This window comes from Eleginops maclovinus, chromosome 19 (genome assembly GCF_036324505.1).
Source record: "Eleginops maclovinus isolate JMC-PN-2008 ecotype Puerto Natales chromosome 19, JC_Emac_rtc_rv5, whole genome shotgun sequence".
Lineage (NCBI taxonomy): Eukaryota > Metazoa > Chordata > Actinopteri > Perciformes > Eleginopidae > Eleginops > Eleginops maclovinus.
In genome coordinates, this window is record NC_086367.1 from 11,157,005 (window position 1) to 11,176,110 (window position 19,106).

The 19,106-nt window shown below is 41.7% G+C and overlaps 2 protein-coding genes across 3 annotated transcripts in view; one reads left to right on the top strand and one right to left on the bottom strand.

The window, feature by feature from the left end:
• The first annotated feature begins 403 nt into the window (after positions 1-403).
• Positions 404-2,458, top strand: grem1b (gremlin 1b). Its single transcript, XM_063908854.1, has 2 exons — positions 404-692; positions 1,097-2,458. Exon 2 carries the CDS (start codon positions 1,098-1,100, stop codon positions 1,644-1,646), a length of 549 nt encoding a protein of 182 aa, XP_063764924.1. The 5' UTR covers positions 404-692; position 1,097; the 3' UTR covers positions 1,647-2,458.
• An 865-nt stretch (positions 2,459-3,323) lies between these two features.
• LOC134881477 (formin-like) overlaps positions 3,324-19,106 on the bottom strand; it is a 48,372-nt gene continuing 32,589 nt past the window's right edge. For both annotated transcript variants that reach the window (XM_063908853.1, XM_063908852.1), the window contains 5 exons: positions 15,568-15,660; positions 11,462-11,513; positions 7,084-7,233; positions 5,246-5,327; positions 3,324-5,141 (listed from right to left, as the gene is read on the bottom strand). In XM_063908853.1, coding sequence (XP_063764923.1) covers positions 5,097-5,141; positions 5,246-5,327; positions 7,084-7,233; positions 11,462-11,513; positions 15,568-15,660 — 422 coding nt within the window. In that variant the 3' untranslated portion in view covers positions 3,324-5,096. The remainder of the gene's footprint in view (positions 5,142-5,245; positions 5,328-7,083; positions 7,234-11,461; positions 11,514-15,567; positions 15,661-19,106) is intronic.

The following is a 19,106-nucleotide window of genomic DNA, read 5'->3' on the forward strand; positions in this document are numbered from 1 at the left end:
TCTGGTTTTAAGACCATTTACTTTTTCCAATAAAAGCCTACTTTTTGGCTCAATTATATTCCTGGTGTTCAGTCACACTAAAATGTAGCTCTATGTATACTTTACAGGTGTGCTGTAATGTGACAGTCGACCTTTCTAATTAATTTTGTCCTTAGATTGCATCTGTAATTTACGAGAGTAACTTGAACGCCTCCTTTAATGTTTAACATTGGGAACTATTATGTTATTATCATGTTCCTTTTAATAAATAAAATAAATCTCCAGTTATACTTTTTTCCCCCATGTGTGCATAAACGTTCCGGCCTGTCGGCTCTCGGCTTGTCTCCCCGCTCCCGCCCTCCCTCCCTGCCTTCCCTCGCTGTTCCTCTGTTGTCTGTTTTCTTGAAGTGGGTTCAGGGAAGTGTTGAGGGGGCGGATAGTTCTGATTTTCTCTACATCGTGCTTAGCCAATAATGTAGAGGGAACTGTTGTGCACATCTCAGCTGGCAGACATTTAAAAGGGAGACAGTCCGGCGCTGGAGCAATTTGTATTAAACCCCCTGGCCCCTGTCTATGGATCGCTCAGTCTCCCAAACATCCACATCCCCACCAGTGTACGGCCGACAGCAGTAGGTGCCTATCACATCGGAGGGTGCCGCGAGAGGACTGAAAGGATCACATCATCGCACTTGTAGCAGTGGAGGCTCTCGCAGGTGAGTTAAACTCGGACTGTGTGTGACTACACAAAGAACAGTCTTCATCCATCTTTAAACTTTATTTGGTTTCTTGCTTATAGAAATTACAAAACGCCATTCTTTTTCTCCACTGGTATGTGCATGTGTGGATATGTAGATGTGTTGTTAAACGTATTAAAGTGTTTTTCTTTGGCTAAATCTGGTGGCATTACTTTGCATAATAGTCTAATAAAGTATTGGGCCAAGGTAAACATTATATGTGTTAGTCAAATACTTAGATACTGTTTACATTTTTTTTTAAATTAAAGATGAAAAAAGCAGTCTGCGCGTTTTTACGCAGCGTAAAAGTGTTGACAGCTGTGCGTAAGGCATCCAAAGTTGAAACGGCATAGGTAATGAATTATTTTCCTCTTCTCCCCAAGGATGGCCAACTCAACGCATATCTTCTGCAGTATGGTTTTCATCATGGGGTTGCTCTCCACGCCCGTGGAATCCAAAAGAAACCGAGGTTCACAAGGCGCCATTCCTCATCCTGACAAAAGCAACCCAAACGAATCGGAACAGCAACCGCAGCCTCCGCAGGCGGGCTCCGGGTCCCGGCAGAGGCAGGGCTCATCCTCACCGGCCGACGAGGTGCTGGAGTCCAGCCAGGAAGCGTTACATGTGACGGAGCGCCAGTATTTGAAACGGGACTGGTGCAAGACGCAGCCCCTGAAGCAGACCATCCACGAGGAGGGCTGCGTCAGCCGCACCATCATCAACCGCTTCTGCTACGGACAGTGCAACTCCTTCTACATCCCCAGGCACATCCGCAGGGAGGAGGGTGCCTTCCAGTCCTGCTCGTTTTGCAAGCCAAAACGTTTTACCACCATGACTTTTACTTTGAACTGTCCGGACCAGCAGCCACCCACAAAGAAGAAACGCATCCAGCGCGTCAAACAGTGCCGCTGTATATCCATAGACCTGGACTAAAGACATGGCTTGGGTGTTGGTGTGTGTGTGTGTGTGTGTGTGTGTGTGTGTGTGTGTGTGTGTGTGTGTGTGTGTGTGTGTGTGTGTGTGTGTGTGTGTGTGTGTGTGTGTGTGTGTTTCATATCCCCTCGCGGACAGGATTGTTGGTAGAAAAAAAAGATTGTCACATAGCCAAGAACACGTGCCTGTCTCCACTTGGAGGATGCATTCACGAAAGCTTCGTACATGTAGGCTGCAGTTTCTTCTTGCATAACGCGTGAACACATATGGACATGCAACTTATAGACCATCGAGTGTTTTACTCCTCACCAGTTTGAAAACAAGCATCACTGCACGGGAACGCTGACTTGGAATGGGCACGTTTTACGCACGGCTTCCTCCCCCCGAGAGGACTGCATAACCCCGGGTTATTTAATATAGAAAACGCTTGTTGTGACGGGAAATGTACACTTTGTATTTTAATGTGCATATGTGTTTGCTTGACTGGACGTTTCCACTGTGTGGAATTTGATGTATGAGGATATTTGTAAATGGAAATGTGATTTTTTTCTTCGATGTTACAAGAATGTTTGAAGGTAATTGATTTCTATGAATTTCCAAGTAAATTGGTGATTTTTTTTTGTAAGTTGAGGGCCTACTTTTTTTTAGGGTTAATTGGCTTCTTTGTTAGTTAAACCGGACGCTGTTCAGTGATGGGTTATCCAGTATCGAGATTAAATAGTTGTCAATGTAAAGGCATCTTTGATGTAACCGGTTTGTTTATCCCTATGATTAAATTATCCATGAAAATATAAAATAAACGGATGTTGGAATATTGTGTATATCATATGTGACTTAAACCAGATATAAATTAGGAAGGTGTTTAAACTGTTAAATTATACATGGCCTCATCTGCTCTCCAGCTTGGAGAGCATCTCAGAGTTTGACCACATTTAATTGTAAAAGCATTCAGCTTAATGACAAAATATGGGATAACTTTTCCAATTATTACTTGGAATTATATAATTGAACTTCACTGCATTTTGTGACATGGCTCGCAAATCTGTCGGACGACTGAAATGGGGGAATGCACGAAGGATGGGGAATCTTCACATTTTTACTTAAATGAGCTTCAAACTTTTTAGATTTTTTTGGTATTTAGATAAGCAATTATTCTTCAGCCATCCATTTTGAATATCACCATTATTATATATGTTCCAGACCTCAATCTTAAGGAAGTTCTTGGTGTTTGAATAAAAGGAAGTGCCACAGGTGTTTATCTACAGTCGGAGCTAAACAGTCAATAATCAAACATTTGTAGTTATTATGTTCTCTTGGTGATTTATTGATCCTTTTTTGATGAACATAATGCAATTATTTCATCATAAATGTCGTTTTTGAAAAGACTGTACAGTAAATCACTTATATCACTGTTTTCTTATAACAAAGTCCAGGTGAAATAATCCTTGATTAAACACAATTTATCACTTCATTTTTAAGTGAGTCTTCCCGGAACAGATATTACAGTCGAAAGCTGAGACCTGATTGAATAACCGTTTTGACTCACAGCCTGGCCGAAGAACGAATCATCAGATTCTCTTTGATGACTCAGGTTTCTCACATTAATACCATATCTGTTTGGTTCACTGCAGGCCTAATGAAGTGTCGACAGAAGAAAATGTAGAGAAGTTGTTCAAGTTTGTTCGGCATCCAGTACTTTATTCTCGAAATTTAAAACAATTCCATAAAATTACAGAGCACCTACATGAGAGCTACTGAGGGTTACATACATAGAGTAGAGGCTACAGCAGTTCCTTTATCAGTATCAGCCTTTTTTAGTTGTCAAACCCTCTGAAGTAAAACATAGCAGTTCCTTAAATATTGATCTTTTTACGAAATAAATGGCACAGGTGAAAGACTTTGGAGGGTAAAAAAAAGTAATTCAAGGTGCAATTTTATGGATTCTCTGATAATAGAAGTCTGTCTGAGGTATAGCAACTCGAATGGCTGTAGGTGATATATTAAAATGTTCTCAATTCCCAAAAATACACCCCTCATCTCTCCAAAACTAAAGAGAAAAGGCAAATCTTCAACAACATTCAACAAATCATCGCGGGCACAATATCTATGTGAAAATATATCTTTCATCGGATTTAACCACGCAGCTTCTAAGTCAATTACAACTCATAAAAATACAGCCTCAAAGGGACCAACGCTGATGCTTTTTGGCAGAAAATAAATCTTTCCTTACATAAATAGACTTTTCTTGAATGACAGGAGTATGGTTACATCTTACATTTCAGATAACAAAACATACACTTTAATAGACTTTCTCAGAAAAAAAAAAATCTAACATGTTTAATTCATAAAGCAGTAAAATTCATAAAAATTCCAACAAGGAAAGCGTACCCTTGCATAGGAAAAGAGGTGCAAAAAAAGTGCAAGACATCTAAAAAATGCACGCAGTTAGCATAACCAGGGGAGTGTGGATAATAGCGAGCTACGACATACAGCTACAGCAAGCAGTAAAGTGCTTAAAGGTGCGCTGACACTCAATGGAGGACTAACAATTTATATTTAATATCCGCGATGAGAGTGGGTGAACGGCCAGAGTGTGTTGTTTCCTTCTGATGTTTTTAAGTACATCTGTGTGTGTGTGTGTGTGTGTGTGTGTGTGTTTGAGGGCCTCTTCTCTGGCCGTCACCCAGAGAGGTCAGTCTGGTGCATTGCTACACAATACAGTGAAACCTCCACGATTTGTCCGCGCACACATTTATACACAACATGTCTTAATCCGCACATGAAGCCTGGCGCGGATCATTCATCATCCTCTTGCTGCATGGGCCCTGCAGATTCTACAACATGACATATTTACAAGACTTTTAATGAGCCATGGGGAATGATAAGCTAGGAACACTAGCGGTTTTACCGCTTCCAGACACAGATTTCTCGTTTGTCAATGGGGATTTTCCTCTTCATGAGCACCGTCTTTGAAAATGTAGCAGCGTTATCACTCTGCTCTCTTACGTCTTCATTTAGGAAACAAATGGTTTCTCAGCTCTTATAGATCCAGAAGGAACCTCTTGGATGTGTCAGCTGTGAATCACACTGACCCCTTGAGACCTTTCACAAGCTGGGCACTCAGAGGTCGCGCCCTGCCGGAGGAATGAGATCGATCTTTGGCCTTTAAGACTCTCATCACTTCGGCTGTGGCAGCCATGCATCCCCGCTGCAGGCCCAGCTCCTGTCCATACAGCAGACAGAAAAGGGGAGGGTAGGGTGGGGATCTGTGAGTGTTAGTAAACAGAGAACAGCAGTAGGAGTTGCCCGGCAAGGTTTTTGTGCGAGTCTGTAGAGAGAGTGAAGAGCAGACCGCTGTTGTCGAGGCAGGTGGAAAACACACAAAAAGCGGGCCTTCGGATCTGCGATCTTCTCCTACCACTCCTTGTTTCTTTTCAGCTGTAATTTTACTCAGGTGGATGACACGCCAGCCTCCTTCTGCCGCAGCCTCTCTTTCTGTTGGCAGGAAACACAAACAATATTCAGTATGCATTTCATCGTGGACACAAGTAAGAGCAGCTTTCAGGAAATTCCATCTCTGTATGTAGATCAGTTCTCACCAGACTGTTGGCATTGATCTTTTTGGTTTCCACTCTCTTCTCTGCTGTGATTTTCTTGATGTTTTCCTGAGCTTCCTTTAACCTATGGGGAAAAAGAAAGTCCTTGACTTTACATTTGCAGGACTTTAAAACTCGACGCACACACACTGGAAGTAACTTGGAAAACATTACAAATGCAGAAGCCTCTCATCACTGTGTCCTTGTGAAGCTGTAAGTAAGGGCAAGACATTTAAGTATCTCCCTGGGGCCACACACACACAAAGATTCTCTCAGGACTTTGCGGTCAGCGGAAGCCCCGTAAGCCACTAGCAGTAGAGAATGACAGTGAGTTGATGAGATAATGAGGCAGCCTTTAAAAAACACTTGGCTTTTATGAGTGTGCAACAGTATTTAAAATAAAGTTAATTGTACATAAGCACCATCAGCTGTGAGTAATGAGGGACACTATTACCTAGTAAACAATTAAGAGAGAGAACACGGCGGGGCTGAGAAATCTGCTCAGTTTAGACAGAATCACCTGTAGGACACTAAATGTAAGATTCATGATACGTCTCCCGCCATGGAGGCACTACATGATACTTAAAACCCCGAAAGAGCATGCAGTAATGAAAATCTTCAGTCCATATCAGCGCATGCAGCCCTCCTGCCTTTTGGGCTGCATGTCCAGCATCATTACAGTGATTATCAGTTCTCCAATAACGCTTGCTAGTAAAGCTAGGCGGCTGCAAGGAGGGCCTGCTGTCCTTTGGTTGGAATGCCCCCCTACCACCATACTGACTTAAGGCCTCAGGTCAGAGGATACATCATAAAATCAGGCCCCCGTACTTCAGGATCAGGGCCGAGGCCTCAGCTCCTCCCGTTTGGCCACCTCTTTGATGGCCTCCCTCTCTGCTGTAATTCAGCATCTGCACATCGCCCTTGACGATTAGCGGTAATTTGGTGTGATGTGTAGAGGTCTTTAAGCGCCTATCTGAAGGTGACAGAGACAAGGAGCCGACCCAACGATATGATGGTTTAGCCTGAGTTTGGTAAGGGTGTGTTCCGCAGAGAGGTAAATCCACTGACAGAGAAAGATGTTTCACATTAAGCTTTAAAATATGTGATGTTCCATTAAAATATTCCCTTTATTTGATTTCAATTTAGAAAATTAATAAACAAGTTGAACTAACGAGATCCGGCGAATCCAAAAACATTGAATGATGCGCTCCTAAGCACAACCGGGAAGCCAGGAACGAGTCGCCTGAGACCAACAGTTATTTAAACTGGAATTAACTGCCGGCTGTTCACGCAGCAGAGAGGAGAGGACAAGAGAGGTTGTAAATAGTGGTAGTAAAAATGGAAATAGTTCAGTATGTAAAGTATGTGGAGCCTCAATTTGTTTTTCTCCAATATTGCTAACACTTGGGGCCACATGAAAAAGTCTTGCATATATAGATCCCAATTTGTAAAACCATTACAGAAACAAATTATCAAAGCAATTCAACAAAGTCTTAACAATAAAAAAGATGTTATATTTTGTGTTGTACTGCACAAAAGCCATTTTTACTTATTTAATTACTGTGCCATTTCCAAGGAGGATTTACAACAGTAAGAAAAATGTGACAGGAACAAAAAAAAAAGGTTCTATTTCAGAGGGTAAGAAAAATTCTCTCTCTTGGATGAAGATCCAAAAACACTAGATCTTACATTTCCCATCATGCACACTTGTAACACAGGCTTACAGTTTCAAGTTTCAAGAATCTGTGATAACTCTGTGGGATGTCATTACATGTAATCATGTGACTTCGACAGAGAAACCAAACAAAAAAAAGGAGCAACCCCACCAGAGTCCAACTCACTTCTCCTTGGAGATGTTCTTATTTTGTCGTGTCCAAGCGTTCTTGAAGTCGTTGCAAAACTCGTACCAAAGCATAAATACGTAATTTGGGGCCACTTCTTTCTCTCCGGACTTTGGCTTCACCCCAAAGTAGCTCACTGTGTCCTGGAAACTGCATTGGGAAACAGAACAGAGGAACAAATAGTGTCATCTTTATCACACACTTTAAATGATCTCAGACCTTAATAATACTGTGTGCCAGTGACTATGTTATATTAAAAAGCTATAAAAAAGGAAACTAAGGTGTCCACCAAACACAGACAAATGGAGGGTAAGAAGGGTCAATTTCAGGCACAGCGCACAGAAAAAGATGGATGTGGAGTCAGACAGAGAGGCGAGAAACAGAGCTGGAAGGAGAGTATCCACCCTGCTGGGCCACTGGGGAGAGTCAGTAGCGGCGGCTGCCATTATCACATTGACCTCCACAGCCTGCAGGGGAAGACTGCCAGAGGATACGGAGACAGCCAAGAACAGACTGCTGCTCTTCACACACACATACACACACTCATAGCTCCTACAACATACTTGCTGGCAGTCTATCAAAGATGTGAATATGATACAGGCTGAAACATCAGATCTGTGTTAATAAACACATTTTCTGTTTTCTGTTCACAGGGACTGTAGCACTGCTGAGGACCAGCTCCTCAGCCTAATTCAATTGTAACCAAATCTGAACTCTTCCCAAGGATCCCAGCAGCACACACAAGGCATGAAACGCAGCCTGCTGCTTCAGATTCCCTCCCTAACCCAAACATAAAAGACATTTTCTTGCCTTGACTGTCAAAGGGGTTGATAAAAGGCAACTATGATTCAAGGGATGCTCCCGGTCCCATTGACACCCAGATAGGCTCTGACCTCCAGATGCTAGGTGGCTTTTTGTGGCGCTAATCTAAGACACGTTCATGTGGAGGGAAATGAAACAATATGCTGCACAGACGACGAAAAAATAGGCTTCTGCTTCCCATTTCCCAGTGATGCGTCATTTTGCTGAGATGCTCAAAAAAGCGCAGTAGATCATCCTGTACGCTACAAAAGAAATCAGAGTCTCTGGGATGTTTAGATCGACCAAACAGACCATTCTTCCCAGGTAGCTTTGTTGAAGCCGGGCCTGCTTTGGCATCATGAACACAGTCTCTTCTCTGTCATGACCCTGGGTCATCATGTCAAAGCGTTCACAAATCAAGCAACAGCGCCTTCTCTCTTCTACCCTCTCAAGCATAGGCAAGAGGCAGATACACAAGGGTTTCACTCAAAACAGATGCAAACACACTCACACACGCAAGTATACCTACCAAACATAAACAAAATCAAGCCTTTGTTCATTTGCGAGCGCGGAACAATTAAATTTGCACACACACTTCTGAAATCCATGCTATGATGCCATTGCCGTGAGAGGGTTTACTGCAGCACCCACAGCCGGCATTCCTCACTGACAGCTATAAAAAAAAAAAACATTACAAAACCATGAGCAGCCGTGAGAATCAGGGAAATATTTGGACAGGCAACTCTGCATTCCTTTGTTTCCCCAGTAAAACGATTACAGAAGTAGACTCTATGTTGTTGGCTGATTCAGCAGAGGCACTAAGCCGCTTTGTGCCATCGTCAGAAACGCAGTGCCCGAGTAGAGTAACTTACGAGCTAGCATCTATGAAACCATGAATGCCTGGTGGCTGTGGAGGAGGCCGTCGGGCCAAATGAAATTGAGCATGATGTGGGAGAAGGAAGCTTAATGAGACGGAACTGAGGACAGAACCAGAAAACCTCAGTGAACCCAAACGTCAACCAGGCAAATTAGAACTGCATGTTGAGAGGAAAGGCATCGTAACTCGCTATGGATTAGCCAAATAACCTTTTTTTTACAAGAATGTCTCAAATAATTTACTTTGTGCCACACTGTACACACAATTACATCAAGCTTAAAGATATTTTGGACTGGTAATGCTGGGCAATAGTTTAATATTATTGTTTACAAAATGTACTTTTTTAGATTTAGTTTTACATATGGAAAAGGTTATGCACAATGGGACTTTTTAGATGTGCTATGAAACACTATTGGAGCAAGACTAAAAAGTAATGCTAGCAGATCTGTAAGGTCATAAACAGCAGTGCTTTTAGCTTAATGCTAACGCCTACATGACAACATGCTGCTAATGACAATGTTAACATGCTGACGTGTAGCAGGTATGTGTGTTTACCATTTTCCAATCTGAGTTTAGCATGTTAGCCTGCTAAAATAAGCTAGTCATTCACTTTGCAGGTATTTTTTTTATATAGGAAAGTACTGGGAAAATTTAAATTTTGACCTGCTTATGACACTAAATGTAACACTAAGAGATCGTCAAATGTATTACATTTCACCCAGTGGGAAACATAAATGTGTGTACAAAATGCAATATTATTAGTAGTCCAACAGTTTTGGATTTTCAAACCTGTGCCAGACATCTAGCATGGTTGAAAACAAGATCAGGACTCTATACTGTAAGCTTGATTCTATTGGCTATATGATACCAAACAAATAAATATGGCAAATGTATGTCAATTAATGTCATAAACGGTCATTGATGATGCAATCAAGACAAGTGAAATGTGGTCAGAAAATATTGGTCAGAGATGTTTTTCTTTAGAGATTGTGATGAACATTATTTTTTCCTTTAAATCAATACTGAAAATAATTTGTAGTTGCATCATTGTTGTAGACAGTCATCATTTGAGTCACTTTCCTGATGGTGATTCATTTGGCCCAGCCCTTCTTACTGGTGGCTTACTTTCACTGTCAGGCGTCTAAACTCAGACACTCCTCATGAGGCCGAGGTATTTGGTGGCACTGAGGATGTGTTATCTATTTCCTTTATTAACACCACAACGGTGCGGCCACTGCTGCTGATGTGTGCGAGGAGCCCTCATCCAGCGCAGATGTGAGAGCCCACCCAAGGCCCGGTGAGCCCGCTGACGCCCATATTCATCAACAGCGTGTCACTTTTACGAGGTGGCTCTGTGGGAACCTGAGAAAGAGCCCTCCCCTCCCTCCTGCTCTACCTAACGACAGTCAGAAAGCCCCCTCTTTAGATGAAATTAAAGACAAACTTCATTAAATGCAAAAGGTGCTGTCAGCTGCGGGGCCTGTTTGATCAATATTCCCCCTCCAAGTTCAATGCTTTCATTACAGTGGTGTCACTCATGCACAAGAGGGCACACACACACACACACACACACACACACACACACACACACACACACACACACACACACACACACACACACACACACACACACACACACACACACACACACACACACACACACACACACACACACACACACACACACACACACACACACACACACACACACACACACACACACACACACACACACACACACACACACACACGTCAGTACAACTATCACTACATGGAGAAAAAAGGAGTGAGAAGTGCAGCAGTTCTCACTTGGGTTAAAAATGGCAACATGAAACAGAACAGTTTGGAACAGTTTGCTGAATTATAGTTTTGTCCAAAGCAATCAACTTCCTAATTGTTTACAGTTCCCATTTTTCGTGCGTCCAGCGTCTCTCACTTTCTCCTTTATGCGTTTCATGATTTATATTGGAAGTGGGAGAGTTGCGATATAAAGCAAACAATCCTGCTCTTTATCCAAACAAGGCCAAAATAATCTAGTTGCTTTGTTTGTCTGCTCCACCATCTTCTTCCAATATGAAATGTTCCAGATATGATTTTGCTCGGACGGCGAGCTCAGCGGCTGCCAGTGTGTCTTTCGCCTATAAATCTCTCGGAGAACTCTCTGGAGTCTTCTGCACAAAACATGGCAGATAAGAATGATAGGAACTGCATGGGGAAGAAGCACTCGGTTCAGGCTGAACATACAATATGCATGTGTAATGATAGAGGCTGCTGTCTCCGGTAAGCATATTTATTTGTATTTAACACCAATTATAAAAGGCGTAGAATGTATATATAGTTGAAATACAGGTGCTTCATTCTGTAAAATAAACTGCTTCAACAATCCCTGTCTAATCAAAGTTGGTTTGCAGTTTGAAAATGTCTCAACACGATACTTTAAAAGCTACTTCATCTTACTAGAAACCTTATCAGCTGCTGCTAATATTTGTATGCTGCTAGAAGAGTAAACATTAGTGCTATCAGAAATCAGATACGTTATCTATGTGAAGCATGCTAAATAGTTGCTATGTAATGTTTGCATTTCACTACACTTGATGAAATCCAAAGAAATAAAACATTTTATGCATCCAAACATAATGTTTCATTCCTAACTTTAAATTTATCTCATCTTGTGGCTGTTGTAGTCAGACAGTGACCTACCTTCTTTGCGCTGAATCCAGTCTTTCCTCCTCAGCTGAATGCTCCTTTTGAGCTGTAGAAAAGGAGAGAAAATATTGAATTAGGACATATAAAGGGGAAGATAATAGGGTTTTGGTGCTATAGGTGAACACAGTTTTCCTCTGAAAGCCAATAAGAGCCGATCCCAGGAACACTGGTGGTTCCAGAGGGGGGCGCTGTGTTCATTAGCCGTCCCTAAAGTTGTTAAAAGCGAAGGAAAGAAGAAGAAAGGGGCTCTGGGTTGAGATGTCAGTGACACGGCAAGCGTGTTATCCAAGTGACAGTTAAGCACATTGTAAAGTTTGACGTGCTTCTGTGCGTTGACGCATGAGAGTGTGAGCCTGTGACGCCTTGGCTCGGGGCGGGGAGCCGTGGTCTGTTTTGCGTGTGTGTGTCGACATACATGTGCATGTTCTAAGCAGAGCCGAAAGCAGGGGCGCAGGGTTGAGCAGAGAGGCTTGGGAACTGGAGGCTCCTGTGGACTCCTGCCATGTAAAAGTGTCTAAATGCAAGGCAGATGTGTGCGGCGGGCCAGACCGAGGTGCAAGAATTTATCTAGGGCCAGAGAGTGCCTGTGATCTCAGATTTATTGCATTTTTCCAGATTCATCCTTTTTACAATGATGGGGGACCTTTCCTACTTGAAGATTTAAGAGGGGGAAGTCTCCAAAAAATTGTTCAAAGGCAGGTTTGGGGGTCTTTTGGGAGAAGGTGAGCTTAAGTCTCTGACCAACTACCTCTTACTTTCACTCTTTTTTTTTTGTTTTTACATGTATGTGAGTAAGGGGGCTGAGGTAAACCTAATGAATGAAAGTTGTGGCCATGTCTGGGATAGAAGAAGGGGGGTGGGGGGTAGAGGGGCCGTGACCAATGGCGTTAGTCTCAGTGGGGGTCAGGCTGGCGCCTGAGGTACCCCTCTGGTGCGACTGTGCAGAGGTGGCACTGGAGCCGAGAGGCTGAGGGAGAGAGAGAGAGAGCGAACCAGAGAGTGAGAGTGTGAAGTCTCTCTTCCACGACTCCCTGTGTAAACATGAAACCAGTAGTCGCTAACTAGAAAGTTATGAGATGTGCATGCTGAGACGGACAATAAATTAGGGCTTTAAAACTCTGACACACTTTTCCAAACCGCGGCTATACCTAGCAGCTAGAAGACAAAGAGATGGATAGCAGTGTTGGAGGGATGCTTGGTGGAAATCCTTAGCATCGCTCTCTGTTTCCCCACAGCACCTCTACTTAAAACACACATTCACATCTTCATCAAAAATAGCTTCCTTAGACAGTTGTCACATGCAAAAGCTACGCAGTCTACGCAAGTGGAATCTTGGTTATCGGGGTAACAAAGATTGACTCACTGAAAACAAATAATGTGATAAACATGTATCCCCTAAGAGGGCCGGTGAAATGAGACTTACATAAAGCTGAGAATAAAAGCAGGAATTTGTTTTCAATTAGTCATGGCCTTGTTTTCAACATGTAAAAATTTCCAGGAGAGTATCCCCAAAGGTTTCAAAGAGCTCCTATTATAAAAGGGAAAGGAAAAAGGTGCTTGATTAGATGACAAAATCGCCAAGGGCAGTTTCTTCTTTTTACTTAGAGAATAGTTCTGACAATAGAGAGAGATACAAGTTGTTGGTAGGGAGAAGTTGGCTCAAAGCAGGGACAGGGCTAGCACAGGCATACCCTTACGATCACTAGGATTTCTGAGGTATCCCTTGTTAGATCTGGTAGAGATCACACAGCCAAGTTTAAGAGGCAGAGTGCGGGCCGTTTGGGTTCACCTGCAGGCCCCGCTGTGAGCTTCTCCACAGGCGAGGTTATGGGTCAGCACTACTCAGTCACACCAGTCTTGATTTGCTTGTACACTTTTGTGTTGTTGTTTAAAAAGGAAAAAGTTTTCCTTAGCACTTCATTTCAATATGTTCAAATCATGTGTCAAACACATGCATCTGGCATCAGCCTCCTGAGCGTTCACCTGGGTGAGAAATGTATTCGATCACTGATGAGTCAGAGTTTAAGAACCACGGCCACTCTTTGATGTGAGGAGCTGTTGCTTTGTTTTGCCTTTTGAAGTCATGGAATCATCACGCACAATGATTAAACCCCGCTCCTCCCAACGCACGGGCAACAGCTCGCGGAATTCTGTTTATGAAAGCGAGGTTTACAAGTATCCCACTGGAGAGTTTATGTTCAAGATGTGCCTTTGCAAATCAATGCTGCTTTGTAGCCAGTGGCAACCACAGTGATTTCTGTAAAAGCTTTCAAATATTTAGTGATACTAGCCAAAGCTCGGGGGAGGCTTTAGCGCTACTCAGAAGTTGTTAAGGGGATACACTAACTAGAACAATGTCATGGCACATTTCCATTAAAACAAATTGGCTTGGTATGAAATAACAAACAATTTTCAGGAATTTCACTATAAACAGGGACTCTCCGCACAGTTTCACTCTGCACCAAAAACATACAGCTCAATCTTTTGGGGAGATACCTCATCACCTTAATGATGGAGTGAGTCTATCATTTCAGATTGAAGTGGGGCTGTATGAGGTACTTATCCCTACAGTTGATAGCGGCCGGTCAGCATGCCCCCAGTTGGTGAACAAGACACAAATACTGGCATGAAAGCCAAGATATGTACTACTGGTGAGGGAGGCAGCAGCAAAGAATATTAAATACAGGCCCTCCTAAAGAAGTCAATATAAGCCACCCGACTCCATTAACAGGCATTGCTGGTCGATTTCTGATATTTGGGTCTTTTTTTATCCCTTAGTTTTAAGCCTCCACGATAACACAGTGCACCATAATTACCTACTGATTTGAAGTGCACATCATAAAACTTTCATCTAATTAGGTCATTTCAAGCTATTTTATCCAGGCACATCTGAAACAAGTGATGTGACAGCAGGAGAAAGAGATGGAGCCATCTGCGGCAAACGAAGATGTCTTGAACGCAGCGGAGGGTTTGTGTCTATACAGCTTAGATGAAGCAAAAGTGGAAAAAGTGGAATTTGTGTCTAATGGCTGGCATGGACTATTATTTTATTTAAGTGAGACAAAAGTGTACTCAGAAATCTTTCATAATGAATCAAAAAAAGCACTTGTGTTTCAATTCTTACACTGTTGATTTTCAGTTGAAAATAAAGACATTAAGGTTGAAAGGGACATTTGATGTGGAAGGATTTATTTTCCTGTGTTGTAGCCCAACTTGCAGTCTGTTATTTCGACAATAGAAGAAACAAAGTACGGATATTTAGGGTGGCATTTACTACAACTATAATAAATGGTCAGAAGACCAGTGTGTTGATCCGAAAGTGGGCACACGGGGAGATGCTCAGTGTGTCCCGGGGGAAGCTCTGCTCCTGTCCCGGTGGTCCACAGCCCTGATCCACTGAGGCCGGCCAGTCTTTACAAGGCCGCGGCCAGAGGTGCCCTGCCAGCTTTATGGCAGCAGAGAGTACATGAGAACCCTGTTAGAGGCAATGTGATCCCTTCTACAGGCCTTTAGACTGCTGTCCAAATGCTGTCTTACAGCGCACCAAGACGCCCTCTCCCAGCAAGAACACACACACATATATACATGCGCTGAGAGGCAGATTGTGCACCACACAGCTGACTGTCTGACATGCCGGAAAGCATAATTACATCTTTCTCTTTTTAAAAAGGTCCCATGTTGCGCGTCAGGGTGAAAAAGGGGATTTTTGCTCTGTAAGCGTGGTTTCACGAGTAGCTCCTAACCTCTATCTTTGAAGACACAGATTTTTCTTTCAGGGTCCTTTACAACTTAAGACAGGTCATTTTATGAGCAGGACTGAGGACAAACATCTATTACTAGTTACTTTGTTTTTTACTGTGCGTGGAGAGATTGACGAGATTGGGCAAAGGTGCCTTTTCTTATCTAACACAAAACTGTGTCGATCACCTTATTAAGGATTAAATAAATGTGTTTTTTGGTTGCTGTCTAAGTGTTTTTTGGTTGCTGTCTAAGTGTGATGAGATGTTTTTGCAGTTAACTTTTCTAGTTATTTACAAAAAATAAATCATTCATGTTTCCATAATGTTTTGATAATGTTCAGATAAAAGGTCTCAACTCACCAGCAGAGACAAATCCGGTCATCTTCTCCTTGAAGGGCTGGAGGTTCTCTTCCGAAGAGTTAGTGGACACCTTCTGCACGTTCTTTTCACACGCTGTCAGAGAGAGCAGAGGAGACAAATAATGGAAATGATGAAGGATAAAAAGGCCTTACAATAAAAGGAATAAAAGAAAAAAGAAACTAAATGAAAAGAGTTTAGTCATTACAGGATATAAGCTAATTAAAGCCTGAAAACAAATTAATAAAAGGGGAAGTGAAATACAAGATCACCTGAAAGAAGCTTGGGCTGTCTTCAGAGCCATTTTATTAAAGTACAAACTCACTTTCTTGTTGTTAAGTGTATGGAACATTATGTGTTTCACACTCAAAATAATCACAATTACTGACTGACTAGATGTGCCACAATGGAAAACCACCAACACACTTCCCTTGTTACCTCCCCCCAATGAGGGGGAGACAAAGCTGGGCGTAACACAAGGAGTAAAATGGAAGTTTAATTCAACTAAAGGGTAAACTGTGAAATTCAAACATGAAATAATAGTTTCACTTTATAGTTTAGTTAATTTGTTTTTAATCCTTTTTCTATTCCTAACTGATGTCAACTGATAGTGGAAAGCATGTGAACAAATCAGTAATATTTGTGTGATTTGTACATGTTGTTTCTGTTTCCAATGTTCTACTATTGTATTCTGGAAAGATGCAGTCAAAGACACATTTCTGCTTTGTATTCTGCCTTCGACCTGGTTGTCCATCTGAGTGCCACAGATGTGTTTGCTGTTTGTGGACGGGCTTCGTGCCAAATGAGCCAGCTCACACAGAGGAAACAGCCGTGACTGAGCGTGTTCCAGTCGAACCTCTCCACTGTAAGCCTGGGTTACTTTACACACAGACGTCTGGTGAAAGAACTTCGGCACATTCCTCCAATCTGCAAGTCATTATTGGCCGCAATAAATACCTTAACTTGCTTATGACTGCATAGCATAATAGTGCCGCAACACAACAAGAGCATTAACAGGTCTGGCCCGCCGTCTCACTTCACTGCGTCGCAGCTTTTAGATCCGACTTTGGCTCTCATATGTTCGCACGTGGAGCCGCTGCACCTGCAGCTTGGAGAACTCAGTCCATTACATGTTTTATTTATTGGCTGTCTTGATATATCAGACAGGAAACACGAGGAGTAACTATGTACAGCCTCATAGCTCGGATTCCAAAAACCCTTATTGGACAGTCAGAGCAGGCAGTTTTGAAAATAAAAAAAAGAAACAGACAGGCATACAAACATGACCACCAAAATATCCTGTTTAGACAAACCGCATTTCCTTACCAGAAATCCCCCAACTCAAAAGGACCCATTAAAACTGTGTTCAAAACAGCAAGTCTACAATTTAAAAAAGGCGGCTTGCATCTAAATGTGGTCCAGACAGCAAAGGCCGCAAAAAGGAAACCCAAAAAAAACACAGCAGCTGTAAAGAATAAAAACCCCAGTTTGAGACAGTGTCATGATTTTAAAGTTGTGTATTGAACAGCAGAATTCTGCTACAAGTAAACCACTGACTCCATGTTTATGGTTGGACAGAACAACGTTAAGGGCCTTTGCCCAGTTTATATCATTCTCTATCGGTCCCAAATAAAGCCAAGGGGAGTTAGTGGAGCAGTGAGTGTTAATGCGTTGCTCTGCACAAACAGTAAACCTTATATTTATTCACACATTTAAAAGTAATTTGAAATGAATAGAGCAAAAATTTGCTTTACAAAAAGTGTGTATCTAATGTTTTTAAACTAATTGCTTGGATGTTCTGCTTTGATGCAAAAACTATTTGACAATCATTTTCCCGTTCTTCCCTTCTAACTTGTTTGATTTAAAAAACATTTTTTTGTGTTTTCCTAAAAATATGTTTCATTTTTGCATCATAATTATGATCATACATTTTTTTAGATACCTATATAGGTACATTTTAAGACTTACAATTTACAAATATATTATAGTCAAAATATAGAAATTTATATGCTGGTTTGCTATGTTTAGTACAATTGTATGCTACGTAATTTGAAAAATAAGGTCACTCACAATTATAAATATTATTAATTAATTACAAATAACGAAATAAATATTTTTTGTGATCTATGCATATCTATAAATTATATTTTCATATTAAGATGAGAAGTTAATAACACAGAATACAAAAATCTTATACAACAAAAGGAAAAATCATAAACCAAAAATCTAATATTTTCTTAGTCAAGGTAATGTCTGAATACAAATATTTAAGATGAGACAAAACTGAAGTTGGTAACAAAATGGTAACAACAGCTGAGAAAGTGATAATACACACTTCACCCCTCCTATTTTTAACTGTTCCAACAGCTTCCTTCCTCCTATTGAGACTAGCGAAAAAAAACAACGCTTATTTTACAATTTAAAACGACGACTACACCAGAGTGTTTCCCCCTGTATCCAGTCAGGTTCTCAGTCAGGTCATGTAGCCACAGAGGACATTGTTCTACCAAAGACACACACACACACTACACACACATTTACTAAGAGAGAAAAACAGATGAGATCACAGGCAGTGGTCTCACCATTTCTGGAACCGAGGTGCTAATGTATTCACCATCAAGACATCATTGATCATAGGATTGTTAAAAAAAAGCTTCCTGATAAAAATGAATCACTTTTGTGGAATGTGTTAGGCCAGCAAATACAGAGGACAGAAATGTTACCTTTTCATGAGCCACATTTGAGCTTCCATGTGCGGACATATCCAACCAGAGCTATAGGTTAAAATGCCACAATGAGTGAAAACACAGACTGAATCAGAACTGGTAACCTAAAGCACTCAAGAAACCCTTGCATATGCAATTCTATCTATAGAGGAATCATCCTGTAATCTATCACATCCTACGTGGGGAGAGTCAAGCAGCTATTGTGTAATAATGACAACAGCTGTGGGTAACTGGGGGCGGTGGGAGAGTTAACGGGAAGAAAAACAAACAAGAAAGACCTCTACCCTGCGTGGTTTGCAAAAAAATTTGCCCCTTTGATGTCAATATGTACTTATGAGTTAACCACAGTGAGCCAAAGCCCCTCACTACAGCTACCAGGAAATCACATCACACCAAGACAATGCACAACTGTGTGTGTGTGTGTGGGGATTATAAAAATGCTTAAACAGAGGATGGGCAGACTGTGGAGCACCACAAGATGAGCAAGCTAGCAGTGTGATAAATGTTCCTGTCTCAAAACACCCCGTCACCTCCTGTCTCTGTAGCTCTGGATCAGTATTAAAAGTAAACACTGAGGGAGATGACTACCAAACAGAGAAACACATGAAAACACAAAAAGATTTGTTGCCATCAGAATTACAGTCCCAACTAAAACAATAACTTCTTATTTTCAGTTTTACAAATCCCTCCATGTAGAATCAGATAGTGAATCTCAAGCCCTGTTGTAAAAAAATTAATTCAATTGGGAGGTACTTTGGAAAATGTTTTTATCGGAGGTTAAATCAGTACAGGGCTCCATCCCTGGCATATTTTTTG

Bases quoted from the DNA above. Each gene is read 5' to 3' on its own strand.
- grem1b (XM_063908854.1), top strand. From the start codon at position 1,098: ATGGCCAACTCAACGCATATCTTCTGCAGTATGGTTTTCATCATGGGG.